Source organism: Schistocerca gregaria, chromosome 5 (genome assembly GCF_023897955.1).
Source record: "Schistocerca gregaria isolate iqSchGreg1 chromosome 5, iqSchGreg1.2, whole genome shotgun sequence".
Classification (NCBI taxonomy): Eukaryota; Metazoa; Arthropoda; class Insecta; order Orthoptera; family Acrididae; genus Schistocerca; species Schistocerca gregaria.
Window position 1 is genome coordinate 183,456,533 of NC_064924.1, and position 14,893 is coordinate 183,471,425.

Here is a 14,893-nt window from a genome sequence, read left to right on the forward strand (position 1 = left end):
CTTTTTGTTCACACTGGAAATCACATGAAAGATGTTATGACTGGTATTTGTTTGGGCTGACTCCAGCTACATATTGCAAAAATGAAATTGCAGATACCTGCTGAAACACCAAATGAAATGTGCCTGATGAGTCCTACGAGAGACACCCAGTATATGTGAATGATCTTCCTCTTTACTTCCAACAATCAGAATTCGTACTTTTTGCAGCCAGTACTAATGTTATAATAAACTTCATGAGATAAAAAGATGAGATTGTAAACAATGTTTTCCAAAGAACTATTAAGTGGTTCTCAGAAAATGGACTCCCCATAATTTTTGAAAAACACTATATTCAGTTCTGTACAACAAATAGAATCATACCAACTATTGATATAACACATGAGCAGGAGTTAGTAAATAGGGTAGACTATTCCAGATTTATGAGAGTACACATTTATGAAAACTTGAACTGGAAGAAGCATATTGCTGAGCTTCTCAAACAGGTAAGTTCAGCTCTTTTTCTTGTTGTATAATTGTAAGTCTTGGGAAAAAATGAATTAACATCCTGACATTTTTGTATATTTCGACTGAATTATGTCTTATGCAATAATTTCTGGGGTGACTCACTACGTATAAAGAAAATGTTGATTGCACAAAAGCAGGCAGTGAGAATATTTTGTGGTGTTCATTCATGGCAGACTTTTAGATACCTCTTCAAGGAGCTATGCATTTTAACTGTGCCATCAGTGTATATATATTCACTGATAAAATTCATCATAAATAATCCATTGTAATTAGACATGTAGTCCATACTTACACAATTAGAGGGAAAAATTACCTTTATTACCAATTATTTGTCAGATTTCCAGAAAGGAGTTCAACACCCAACAACAAACATTTTTTATCATTTGGTCAGTAACATAAAATGTCTCACAGGTAGCAAAGCAAATTTTAAATCTAACCTAAAATCATTTCTCCTCAACAATTCCTATTCCATGGACAAACTGCTTTTTAAAAAAACGTATCTGTTAGAAAAGGGGAATCAACATGTTTTTAAGCATAAGTACAGGGATAGAACTAGAAAAGTGTGTTGATTAATGTTAATACAAATATGTAAATATCCTGTAAGCTGATCAGGTGCAGATGATTTTGACAAAAGGATCATCTGCCTGTAGAACAGGCAACTAACTAACCAGAAAATATACCCTGAGCCATAGATTGATTACAAAGATAACTTAAAAGCAGTCCTTTCAGGTCAGTAAAATAGTGTAATATTCTGCTAATAGGCAACAGAATTATGAACTATTATTTTGTGACCTGATAAATATTGTGATCTTCTTAAAGACTTGTATTTTGGAAACTGATGTCTGTCTGTGGTTTGTTCACAAGTAAATCTGTTGTATTTGTATTTGGTAGTTTATTAATGGATGCAACATTTACTGGCACTATGACAAAATAATCACTCAAATTGATAACAAATGATGTGAAATTGTCGCCATTTCTACCAGAACTATTTTCAAGAGGCTTAACTTCATTTGGTTTGCTATTTTTATTTAATAATATTCCAAATTGTTTTTTTCCCTATTCTTGAAGTGTATTAATTTTGAACATAGTTCATGGTTTTTGCCTTTGTAATAACAGAGTGAAGAATTTTATAATATAGTTGGTTTCACCTCCTGACTGCAGTTTGTCAGAGCTCTCTCTCCCTAGTGCAAGGTACTTTAATCCCAGGTCTTATCCATTCCTTATCCTTTCTTCTGTTTAGTTTTACCCTTATTTGTAGGAATTTGTTTAATAAAGAGTTAAATTTTCCCAAGTTTCTTCTCAGTATTCTTTCTGTAATATCTCTGTACATGCTGCGATTAAGTCATTGTTTATGGATCTGTAGTGCGGTGCTTTTCTTCTACAATCTATACCTAACTGCTTAGTGTATTTTGTTGTTAAGATCAGAGTATTTTAGTCAGATAAATCATTAACTATTGGTTTTACAATTCAGTCACTGAAAGTTGTAGAATCTAAAACCAAATTGACAATAGTTTTTGCAGTATGTCCTTCAGTCCTCATAGCAAATGTTACTGTGGGTAATAACCCCTTGATGACATATTAACAATCGTAGGTGCCCTTGATCAAAACTTTTCTGTGCCATGAAAGAGGTCTGTTGCAGTTTCCCACAAAGCCAACATGTATTTCATTTTCCTTTTAAAATTTTCAGTACCATGTTCCTATTAGTGGTTTTCAGTTTGATAGATAGTGTAGTGTGACAATAATTAAAGTTGCAGTTTCAAAATGCTGTAAAAACAGAACCACTGCTCAGAATGACATCAAATTTGAATTGAAAATTGTTGACAAAGGAGGAAATGTCATGGGGCAAAAAATTAACAAAAATTTTACCAATAGATAATACTGTAAGCATCTTAATGTAAATGGGGTCAGCTACAAATACAAATGAATGGTAGTGGTTTGAGTTGCACATTACACTGTCCATATTGTTTAATGTTTGTGACTGTACAAGTTCAGCAGTCAACAGTTGTGGCATTGGTATTTAAGTAAGCTCATCCCCCACAGAAAGGTCATACCACACTGGATGGGGAAAAATTGGTTCTCAATTGTCCTGAGGCTCAAAATCCAAATAACAAGCAAAATGACATAAGTTTTAATTGTTCTGGGGCTAAAAACTACATAAAAAGTAAAATGACTGGTTCCTAATTGCCGTGCGACTGGTGCAACATGGGATTTTCTACAGAACATGTCTTCTCGAGTTTTGTAATCATTTTCTCAAGACCCTTAGCAGTTACTGTATTATTGCCTTTTTTCATAGCCAGGAGTGTCTGGAACTTCTGCAGGGCTACTGGCGCAAAGTCATTATTCTTGTAAAAGAGCTTTACCAGCAATGCATTATCTTTCATGGAGACAGTCATTTTGGTCATCTTGGATGCAAACTGAGAGGAACAGCCACATGCCACATCACTGCGGATGTACATATTATGATTCTTACAGTGCCATCTATTGGTCAATTTTTTTCACCCATGATGATTTCACATTTTCAGCAACATTGCTCCTCATATTTTATGCTGCAGGTTTTGAAACTGGAATGTTAATTATGGACATTCTGTATAGTTTGCATTATCTGTCTGTACTAAATATATATGGCTGACAATATTGCATACTAAAGTTAATTAAGATTGTGGCAAACACTCAGCATGCAAACTAAATAGAAAAGCTCAGCGATACAGACACAACACAGATAAAACTTATTTGGGTTAACATAAAGAAAAGTGTGTTTTCCTAACAAAACATCAACATACAACAATAAAGTTTGTAAAACTCTTCAATATGCTTGAAACACTCAAAGTTCTATAGATATGCCTGAATTTATCATACATAATTAAAATTACTAAATATCAAACATTACTTTAAAAAGTAGATTCATCTATGGAATGGCGATGAATTGAGTGATTTGTATTCTTCTGGACAAGTTTAAATTACGACGATAAATTTCTGATCGTGGATAAAAGAAAAGAAATCATTGTAAAGCAAACTGTTGAGAAATACCATTCATTTACTAGGTACTGCTATTGAAATTTTGTATCCACACAATGACAAAATTCAAATGTCCTTAAAACGTATTTACACAGTTTAGTTTATACAGTTTGTTTTTTCATACAGTTAAATACAATTTAATTCATAAATTAACCTTCACAAACATCTAGCAATATATATAAGGCAAATCCTGTTCACAGATAACTATTTTTGGAACATACAAAAATAAATGAAAGGCAACCACTAACATATAGCAGACTGATGCATGTTGCATAGAAATATCTCCCAAAAAACCTGTATTCACACAGCAACAAAACTCAAATGTGAATACTGTTTTTTTGTTACTCGTTTTTAGGCACTATTCAGCAGCTTGCTATTGGTGAGTGGTTGCCTTTCCTTTCTTTTATATGTTTTTCCATCTAGGAATTCCATTATTATTATAGTTTTGGAACATCATGTACAGAAAGTTTTTGGTTGTTATAAATTCTACTTTAATTGAAACACTAAATTCTCATCATTTGATCATATCAAAGATTTTGTACTGTAATAGTGGCAGCAGTAATTTTCATGAAATGCTTGTTGCTAGATCAGTGTTTTAAAATTTTTATTATTACAACCTGGTACAGGTACTTGAGTTCATTACAAGAATGTAAATATAGGTCAAAATCAGCGATTGTGTCACTCAAAACATTCCACAAGAAATTTTTCCATTGTGTGATAGAGATGTGGCTGAACTCCAGACAGTGTGTTATCTTCATCTGGGTAGATCTGCAAAAAACCATCCATTAGAATATAACTTAAAAAAACATGATATTTTAAAACAGAATAAATGAAACATTAAAGTTGTATGAAGGTTTAACAGAAAGCGAGTGTCTATAGACCTGAAACAGAATGAAAAGATAATTATGTGGAAGCATTTACTGGAACAGGTAAAACAAATATTAAATAACTTATAAATGTTGAAACTTTCATCATATCATGGTATCAGCCTCTGGATTTCTGTGTCATGGGAGAATCTTCATTTAAGTGTCAGGATGTCTTTTTATGAAAATATTTGTCTTGAATGTAGCCATGTATGGAAGTGAAGTGTGGATCATGAACAGGTCAGGCAATAAGAGGTAAAAAGCTTTTGAGGTATGATGCCACAGAAGAATGTTGAACATTACATATGTAAAATCATGGCTCTACCTGATCAGGCAGAAGAGTCTAACTCACCAGACAGATGTGGTGCCAGCATGACACAAGAAACCTTAGTGATACATATTCTTGCAACAGAGCTCATATTCAAACTCTGCTGACATTGTGGAATCACCACCGAGGCCTTCTGAAAAGTGAAGTTGCAACATCGACACGGCACACCAGTGATGCAGTGCAACTGACTGCAGGAGAACTGGCCACTGAGGTGGTGGTGTCATGATTATCTAATGGCTATACCCCACACATCATATCTGCTGGAGGGAAAGTGCTGCCATTTCAAAAATAGCAGTGGACCGAGCTCGCATAAATACTGCCCATTTTAGACAAGCAGTATCAGTTAAAACTGGGAACCAGTTACAAGAAGTCTATGCTGGCCAACATCCCCAACTGTATCATTGACCTGTTGCCTTTAGACACTGTCTTCATTAGCTACAAGTCTGCTGTCTGCATGTAAGCCCGAATGCTGTTGAGATGATGCCTTCCTGCAAGCAGGCTATCTGCTGGGCAATTTCCAATCTCTGTAGGACGCTTATATTGAGGGGTTCATGGTTCAAGCTTGGAACACTTTGCCACACAACCACCATTGCCAGGTGCAGTCAAACTTTGCTGCTGTTTGTTGCCTTGTGTCAGAAAACTTTGCTACTGTTCAGTGCTCTGTGCGGTCACACTCCTTGGCTGCCAGTACTGACTCTGCCATCCCACGTCAGTGCCATAGTTCGACTCTGTCCACCTGAACTGAATCGTGCATCTACACAGCTAATGGAACCGACATTGCAGACTCCGGCATCAGGTCCTGGAAACTTTCAAAGCCCACTGAAAGGCATAGATCTTGATCTTGGTCGATAGGCAATGCTGCTACAGCTGTAAACACTAGCATTGCTGTGGTACAATGTGGCCGCTAACACACCCACATCAGTGGCCACGTGCTCACAGCACCACTATAAAGCTCGTGGTTTCACTTTCAGTTATGTATTCGCCGTAACGCATCATTGTTTCTAGGTTTCTGTTTCATTAAGTCTTGATTTCTCTCTTGGATTACTCACAGCACTCATATGTAGTATCTTCTCTACTGTCCATTTACCTTTTTGTTGTCTTCTGTTCATACTCAGTAATCTACCATTGACAGACTTAGGTTGGTCGGACAGCCTCAGTAAGTGTCTTGAGACATTCCTGATCTTTTGTCACATCCTGATCACAATAACTGGCAACGAAGTAAATGGTTAACAGCGTACTATGAACACTAAATTTGTGAAACTCTTGCAACAACAGCTGCTACTGCTGCAGAAATTGCAACAGCAGCAGCAAAATGAGTTACTCATGCGGGAAAAAGAAGTTTGCTCTTCTAAAATCCAGTTGCCCTTACATTCAAGGACATGTGCACTTTGCTTTTGGTTTATTCACAGTTATTCCATGTGGTAACACTGTGACTCAAATTTCTTCAGTACCTCAAGCAACCTGGCTAGACATATCACTCTTGGGTAACTGATTTACAAGGGTTGAGTCATCACTACAATTTTATTTGTGTGAACCCAGCATGCAAAACCTAATATGCAGACCCTTCAATTTGTGGGTGTAGTGCTCCAGTTGTCTCCCTAACCAGAAGTATACACGTCAACCATTAAGCTAGACAACCTCTCATTAGAAGAATTTCTGATGATCCCTCTCTCTTTTAAAATCATGGCAGCAGCTAATGAGTGCTTCATGGATCAGTCAACAGTAGCAGTGCTCCAGATGGTGCATTTCAACCCAGGAATATGAAATGTTCATAAACCACTTCCCATATGGCGGCATCATGGTTCATTACTTTCAGATGTGTCAGTTGTCTCTGAGCCACCAGTCAATCTCTGTCGACTTGGGCTGCAGGGTTTCCTGTCATGCCCAGACTGCTTCACAGCACACATGTACAGACTACCTGGATCACTGGTGCATTGCACCCATTGTGGAAAAGATGGGAATCTCCAAACATTGTGCCATAATCCATCAGGGCAATTGGACCTGGCTCCTTGAACATGTCTGGGAACAGTGTGTGAACTTACAGCAGTAAAAGGCAGCCTGTGTGGCTGACTAGTAGGATAAGGATATCATGTAGAAGACTGTGGAAATTAAATCAAAATACTAGAACTAGTCACAATCAAACTGCAGTAGCTCATTACAAACATTACAGAAAGGTGCTTAAAATGTTATTAGGTAGGCAAGGAGTATGTGGTAGGCAAATAGAGTAGCTAATTCACCGGATAAAATTAAAACCATGTGGTCAGCTGTGAAGGAAGTGTCTGGTCAACAGCACAAGGTCGATGTTATGAAGTCAGTACGTAGTAAAAATGTTTCTATTTCTGATAATTCAGGTTTATGTACAATATTTAACAGTCACTTTCTGAACATAGTTGGCAAATTAAATAAAACTTAGTTTCTACAGGGAATCATATCTATCTCTCTCTCTCTCTCTCTCTCTCTCTCTCTCTCTCTCTCTCTCTCTCTGGAAAATGCCTTTCCGAGACTGATGTCTGAAATACTCCTCTCTGGTACTGACAAGGGTGAGCTGCTTTATAACAAGGAAGAAAGGGATCATGTAGACAATTTTAAACCTATCAATGTTTGCTGAAGTTATTGAAAATGCTGTGTATGTAAGGATAAAGTGATCATTTCATTTCACATAATTTTCTGTCAGATGGACAATTTGATTTTAGAAGTGTTTTAATGACTGTAAATGCTATATTCTCTTCTCTCTGTGAGGTACTGGATGAATTAAACAAAAGAGTTCGAATGTTAGGCATCTTTCTTGATTTAACGAAGGTGTATGATTGTGTTGATCACAAGCTATTGCTGCAGAAGTTGGACCATTGTTGAATACGGGGGAGTAACAACTGGTGCACCTCTTACTTTAAGAACAGACAGCAAAAGGTCGTTCTCCACATTAATGAGAATGGTTAGGAATATGGGTTCTGGGTGGGGCATGGTTAAATGGGCAGGACCCCAGGGATCAGTGCTGGGGTTACTCCTGTTCCATATTTATATAAATGATATGCCTTCAAGTATTACAAGTGATTCTAAAATATTTCTGTTCGGTGGTGACACCTAGCTTGGTAGTAAAGGATGTTGTGTGCTACATTGACACTGTTTCAAATAGTGTAGCTCAAGACATAAGTTCATGGCATGTAGAAAATAAACTAACACTAAATCACAGTGAGACTTGGTTTTTACAGTTTATAAGCCACAATTCAACAAAACCTGACATTTTAATTACACAGAATGTAAGTAGATTAGCGAGACTGAACAGTTCAAATTTCTAGGTGTTCAGACAGATAGTAAACAGTCATGAAAGACCATGTTCAGGATTTTGTACAAAGACTATTAGAACAGCAATAGTTTCACATGAAAAGTAGTCTACTTTGTTTATTTTCATTCACTTATGATGTATAGTATCATATTTTGGGATAACTCTTCCCATAATCAAAGGGTATTTTTGGCTCAGAAGTGAACGGTGTGGGCAGTAAGTGACATAAGTTTGCAAACCTCATTCAACCCCTGTTCATTCTGACATTGGCCTCTCAATGTACGTGTTCTTTACTGTCACTTTTTATGATCGATATCAGCTTATTCTCAAGAATTAGCAGCTTTCACTCAGTTAATATTAGGCAGAAATCTATTCTGCATTTGGACTGCACTTCCATGACTCTTGTGCAGAAAGGCATGCAGTATTCTGCTCCATGCATTTTCAATAAGCAACCATAAGAATTCAAAAATATATCAGTGATCCATGCCCTTTCAAATCTAAACTGAAGAGTTTTCTCATGAGTCACTTCTTCTATTCTGTCAAGGGCGTCCTTGAAAAATTAAGCTGTGACCTGTATTATATTGTTGATCGTATTTGCATAAACTTACAGCTTGATGTATTTATAGAATTCATAAAGATTTGATTTTATCTGTTTTTATTTTTCTGCTGTAATTTCATGTGCTGACATGTTCCATGACCATGGAGATTTGGTCCTCAATTTAGTCCTACAGAAGTAGACAAAACAAAATTTTAAAAAAATATAAAATAAATACAGGTAATAGTTCCCCCAAGTTATTCTTTCCCTCAAAAGTTGTTTATAAATCTCAGAATTGTGAACACAAACGTGCATTTTTCCAGGTAGACACAGAAGCTGCCATTACTTCATAAACCTCCAAATGTATGCTTGTATGGTTTCCAAAAAATTAACTTCACCCTCCTGCACATTGGTAGCCTATGGTGACAGCTCTATTCCACTCCAGGTCTATTCATAATTGCTGCAGCCTACAAGTGGATGACACAGCTGATACCCCTGTTTGATGTCAGTAGTCACTCAGCTGGAAATACTTTGTCTGAATGCCTTCTCATTGTTTCACTTCTCCATCGCTGATGAGATTCAGGAACTCCATGACCTTTGTGCCACTTTGGCTTCTCTTTGAAACAGGCCTGGGGTGCACCTCTGATTTCCAGGCTCATATCTTTTTGCGCCTAATGCAGTGTATTGTTTCTGCTAGCACAGCTCATTCCTATCTCCCTACGGATGGCCATCAAACAGGAACTCGATCACCTCCACAAAACTGGGCAGATTGACCAGTTAAAATGATTTCTTGGACTATGCCTCTGGTTGTGGTAAAGAAACCCAACATTGGTTATGTTGAGATTTTAAATCAATAATCAGTGCCCAGACAAGTCAAAACATACCATATACCACAGCAGGAAGACCTCCTCAAGAAACTTGTCAGAAGAGAATAAATATTTTTCTGCAGTTTACTTGTTAGAAGAGAATAAATATTTTTCCGCAATTTATTTCACCACTGCATATTTGTGTATGCCGCTGGATGATGAGACACAAAGTAGTGTGGTTATAAACACTCCCTTTGCCTTATACAAATACCAGCATTTGCCTTTTGGGGTCTCATCTGCTCCAGCAATTTTCCAGAGATATCTGGAACAGTTGACGACGTCCATATCCACTTGCACTGACTATCATGATGACTTAATTATTGTGGCTGCTATACATCAGGACTACCTGTGAAACATTGTAGCTCTTCACTACATTACGTGACTCTGTCACTTAACCACATGCCAGTTTCTCCAGGTGGAATACCTTGGTATTCAGCTTTTTTAGAAAAAGGTGAATTTTTATTCTAAATTTCTCTGACAGTGGTCCCTTATGCATCCACTAAATGTGTTTTGGAAGAAAGGCATTCAGATGAGGTGGATGGCTGCGTATGAGTGCACTTTCACACAGTTTAAGTGTATGCTGTACTGGGTTCCCTGTCTTACACCATTTTCACTATCATGTCCACTGGTTCTAGCTACAGATACCTCACCATGTGGGATTGACGCAGTGCTGTGCTCTGCATCAATCCTGTCCAGCCCAATCTTTTGCCCTCTGGCCCACTCCTCAACATCCATGGGACCATATTCCTTTGGACTTTGTGGGCCCTTTTCTGGGCTGTTTGTGGTTAATAGTCGTGGATACCTACTCTAATTACCCATGTGTCAGCATGGTGTCCACCATACAGACACAACTAATGCATTCATCCAGATTCTAGCCATTGCTGTGCTTCTCTGAATCATTGCCTCCAATGGCACAAAATACCTTTTTAGTTCACCATTTTACTCATCCTCCAGTGATGAACCATAATGCATTGTGCGAATGATGTTGAAGGTGCTGAGAACCACTATCACCACAGTAGCACTAACAATGTTCCTGACTGTACTGGGCCACTCCCAACTGAAACTGTAGCTTGGCAGATCTCCTCTATCTCCTGGCCTCAGAGCCCAGAGAACCCTGGGTCTGACATGCTGGGCAATATCCTCTGGGCTCAGCAGTGTGGGCACACTCTTAAAGGACACATGGATACTGGCAACAGAGATTGCCACACCCATTGCCATACATTTGTTGAGAGACCAAAGGGTTTGTAGTGCTGTGATACTAACCAACTCTGTCTGCATCAATTGACTGCAATAGTGCCAGATCTAGAAAACCCACCCTTGCCAGTCCCACAACCACATCAGAATATCTAGCACTCCAGGACAGCAGCAGCAGCAATGTTTGTGGGTGTGGGTGTGGAGGTGGTGGTCCCAAGCAGTCTCCACAACCAAGGCCACTAATCCCCATGTTGCCACATCCCAGCATGAAGCTGGACACTCCTGATTCCTGATACCTGATGACGAACTTAAGTATTGGGACACCAACCATTTCACTTTCTGAAGCATCATTCAGGGCACTTCCGACTCTATGCAACCATTTAGAGGGGATGAGCCTTGTGTCTGGCTTTGGGAATTAAATTGTGTAGATTCTTTCCAAAGGAACTGGTGCAGCATTCACATTAATTGATTTAGAGAATCTGCAGAAAACTTTAATTTCAGTGGCCAGATAGAGATTGAAATGCCCACGTCAGAATATGAGTCCAGTGCTGTAATGAATGTGCTGTCTTACTTATAAGGAGTGAGAAGCAACCTGTCATGCCAGGACTCCATTGGGTGCGATGAACTGCTCTTGTGGTGCCCAGCAGAATTACGTTTTACAGAGGGAAGTCAGCATCAGCATGAAGCCGATACACCTTTTTGCAAGGAGGTTTATTCGAGCAAAATAATGCTTATTCAGAAAGGTGATGAGGTGATAAAAGCTAGTCAGTGCCTCTGATGGGTGAAGTTGGCCAGTTGTACAGCTCTAGCTTGGTTCCTTGAGGAGCTGGCCACACAAGAAAAGCACAAAAAATGAAGTAATCACTGCCCAATGATGACACCCAGCTGCTCCAGCTGTTGCCCCTTCTGGGGAGAGGGTACTAGTGTTGGAGAAGCACTGGCCAGCAGATTCTCATAAATATCAACCTAAATCAGACCCTCATTTGCAGATGCTCACTGACGTATTGAGTTGTGTAAGTGATGCCAAACACTGCCATCTCCATGAGGTACTGAGTTTGAGGCGGAGAACACTGCTGTACTAGGTGAAGTGTCCAGTCACTTACCAGGGGCTTCATCTCCAGCAGCAGCAGCACGCAACTGCCTGAGCTGGAGACCATATGCAGTTGCCTTTGTGCTTTCACACCACTGGGTCTCCTTTTGGGTGACTATTACATTGTAATAAGAGGTGTTACGTTATTAGTATATTTACATGTCATCATCATCATCTTCTCTTGTTGTTGTTTTGGTGTAATTGATATATGATCAGCCATGTTTTTTTCAATACAACAGGGGTTCCACCCTGGACAAAAAATTGCAAATTTCAGCAGCTGAAGTAACTTAGTTGCAAGCAAGCAATGCAAATATATCTAATCATATAAAGCCTGTGGGAACAGACCAGGCAGTCATAGCAGTGAGAAGGAAAGGAAGCAAGATTTGTGCAATCCAATTACTTCATAAGAGGTGGAGAAGAGAGAGCAGAAATGGGATAATTGGTAGGTTCATTATAACCAGCATGTTTCTCACTGATAAGAAATATTAAGCTTTACAGGAGGCTTGAGAGATGAAAAAACAAGAGTACTTGCATGGGAGAAATAAATTAATAATGTTAAGTTCAGTTAATCCACAAAGTACCAATGTTGCATAGGAATGCATGCTCTCGCAGTGATATCCATTAATAAAATGTTCTCTGGGTTCAAGTTGTGTCATGTGATTAACTGCCCACAAGCTTTCAGCAGAGATGTCCTCTGCTGTGGTCAAGTGGTTGACTGTTGTGTGGATGCCACTGCTGTGCTTATATAACCACTTGACATCACTAGTGCTCAGTCCCACACCATATATGGTAATGTTTTGGTGGCATGGCCACTGAGCCTGCTTCAACTCCCCAATCACAGGATCTACATTTACATCTACATATATACTCCACTAGCCACCAAGCGGTGTGTGGCGGAGGGCACAATTCACACCAAAGTCATATTCCCCCCACCCCACCCCAACCCCCTTCTGTTCCACTCGTGGATCATGCGAGGGAAAAATGACTGTCTGAATGCTTCAGTACGAGCTCTAATTTCCCTTATCTTTGAATGGTGATCATTGCGCGATTTGAAAGTTGGTGGTATGGTAGTAATAATATATGCTCTACAATCTCGGTGAAGATCGGATTGTGGAATATAGTGAGCAGTCCCTTCCGTTTAGTGCGCTGTCTATCTGCAAGTGTGTCCCTCTTCAAACTTTCTATGAGATTTGTAATGCTCTCGCAATGGCTAAATGTACTAGTCACAAATCTTGATGCTCTTCTTTGGACCTTCTCAATCTCTTGAATCAGACCCAAGTGGTAAGGGTCCCATACAGAAGAACAATATTCTAAGACTGGATGAACTAACACGACTGATAGCTGAAATCTATTATTTACAAGTCAATATAACAGTCTCTGTGTGAAACAGCCTCTAAATCGAGGGTAACCTGAAACAGTCTAATGCCATTGTCAATACCATCAACCAGATCATTTATGTAAATTGTAAAAAGCAGCGGACCTATTATGCTGCCCTGGGGCACACCTGAAGTTAGGGTTGTTTCTGTTGAAGTCACCCCATTCAGGATGACATACTGCTCCCTATCTGTTATAAAATTTTCTATCCAACCACATATGTCATCAGATAGACCATAAGTACGCACTTTTCAGAGCAATCGACAGTGCGGAACTGAGTCGAATGCCTTTCAAAAGTTGAGAAATATTGCACCAACCTGGGAGCCGGTAACTAGAGGCTGTTGTATATCATGCACAAAGAGGGCTAGCTGTGTCTCACATGACCAATGTTTCCTAAAAGCATGCTAGTTTCTGCAGATGAGCTTCTCAGAGTCTAGAAAGGTCATTATGTCTGAACACAAAATATGTTCCATGATTCTACAACAAATCTATGTCAGTGAAATTGGCTGGTAATTTTGTGCATCTGATTTTCTAAGCTTTTTATAGATTGCTACAACCTGGGCCTTCTTCCAGTGCTGTGGAACTTCCCTGGGCCAGATGCCTTCCTGGCATTTAACGATTTTAACTGTTTTACAATCCCAGATACACTAAACATTATGTCAGCCATCCTTGCGTTTGTTCGATAATTGAAAGGCAGAATGGTGCTGCAGTCCTTTACCGTAAACGAGTTTTTGAAAGCTAGGTTTAGAATTTTGGCCTTCTGTTTATCATCATCAGTTACATTACCTGTACTACCAGCAAGAGAAGGTATTGAATTATTTGTAGCTTTCATAGATTTTACGTACGACCAAAATTGTTTGGGATTATTTTTAGAATCTGCAGATAAAATATTGCTCTCAAATACATTAAAAGAATCTCTCATTGTCCTTCTGACAGCTGCTTTCATTTTGCATAATTTCTGTTTTTCAGCAGGGAAGTGACTATGTTTAAAATGACTGTGCAAAATTCTCTGCTTTCTCAGCAACTTCCTAATACGTTTCTTGTACCAAGGTGGAGCCTTTCCCTCCCCTATATTTTTGCTAGGATCTACTTCTCGAGCACATGGTGGACAATACCTTTAAATTCTGATCAATGATGCTCAGTATCTTTGTATCCCGTGGTGAATGCTTGGAGCTGACTATGAAGATATTCATTAATGACACTTCTATTTGCTTTACCAAACAAGAAAACTCTACACTGCTTCTTTGGTTTTTTTTGCAACTTCCACTGACGTAGAAGCCACAATGACATCATGGTTGCTAATATCTTCTTCTAGATTAACTTCCTCAAAACGGTCAGGTCTGTTTGTCGCCAAGATATCTAATATGTTCCCATCTTGAGTTGGTTTTCTAACCAATTGCTGAAGGTTGTATGTTGAGAGCGCTCTGAGAATAACTTCACACAAATCTTTGCTTCTGCGCCCTGTGATAAATGTGTATTTTTCCAGTCAATGGATGCCAGATTAAAGTCTCCACCTATAACTAATGGATAATTTGGATATTTATTCCTGTGTACTCAAGACTTTCCCTGAAACGGTCTGCAATGTATGTTGCAGATGCTGGTGGTCTGTAAAAACATCCTAATGCAATGGTCAATCCTTGTCTGATTGACAGCTTTATCCAGACTATTTCACAATCCAACCAAGTATCAATCTCAACTGCGTTTAAACAGCTTTCAACTGCAATGAACACACCACCTACCATAGCATCAGTCCTATCCTTCGTAAACATTGTCCAAACCGAGTTCAAAATTTCACTGCTTTTTATGCCCAGTTTCAACCAGCTCTCAGTACCTAATACAAAATT

The 14,893-nt window shown here is 38.8% G+C and overlaps 1 protein-coding gene across 3 annotated transcripts in view; it reads right to left on the minus strand.

The window, feature by feature from the left end:
• Positions 1–4,106: 4,106 nt before the first annotated feature.
• Positions 4,107–14,893, minus strand: part of LOC126272513 (venom dipeptidyl peptidase 4-like) — a 301,501-nt gene continuing 290,714 nt past the window's right edge. For all 3 annotated transcript variants that reach the window (XM_049975414.1, XM_049975413.1, XM_049975415.1), the window contains one exon: positions 4,107–4,287. In XM_049975414.1, coding sequence (XP_049831371.1) covers positions 4,198–4,287 — 90 coding nt within the window. In that variant the 3' untranslated portion in view covers positions 4,107–4,197. The remainder of the gene's footprint in view (positions 4,288–14,893) is intronic.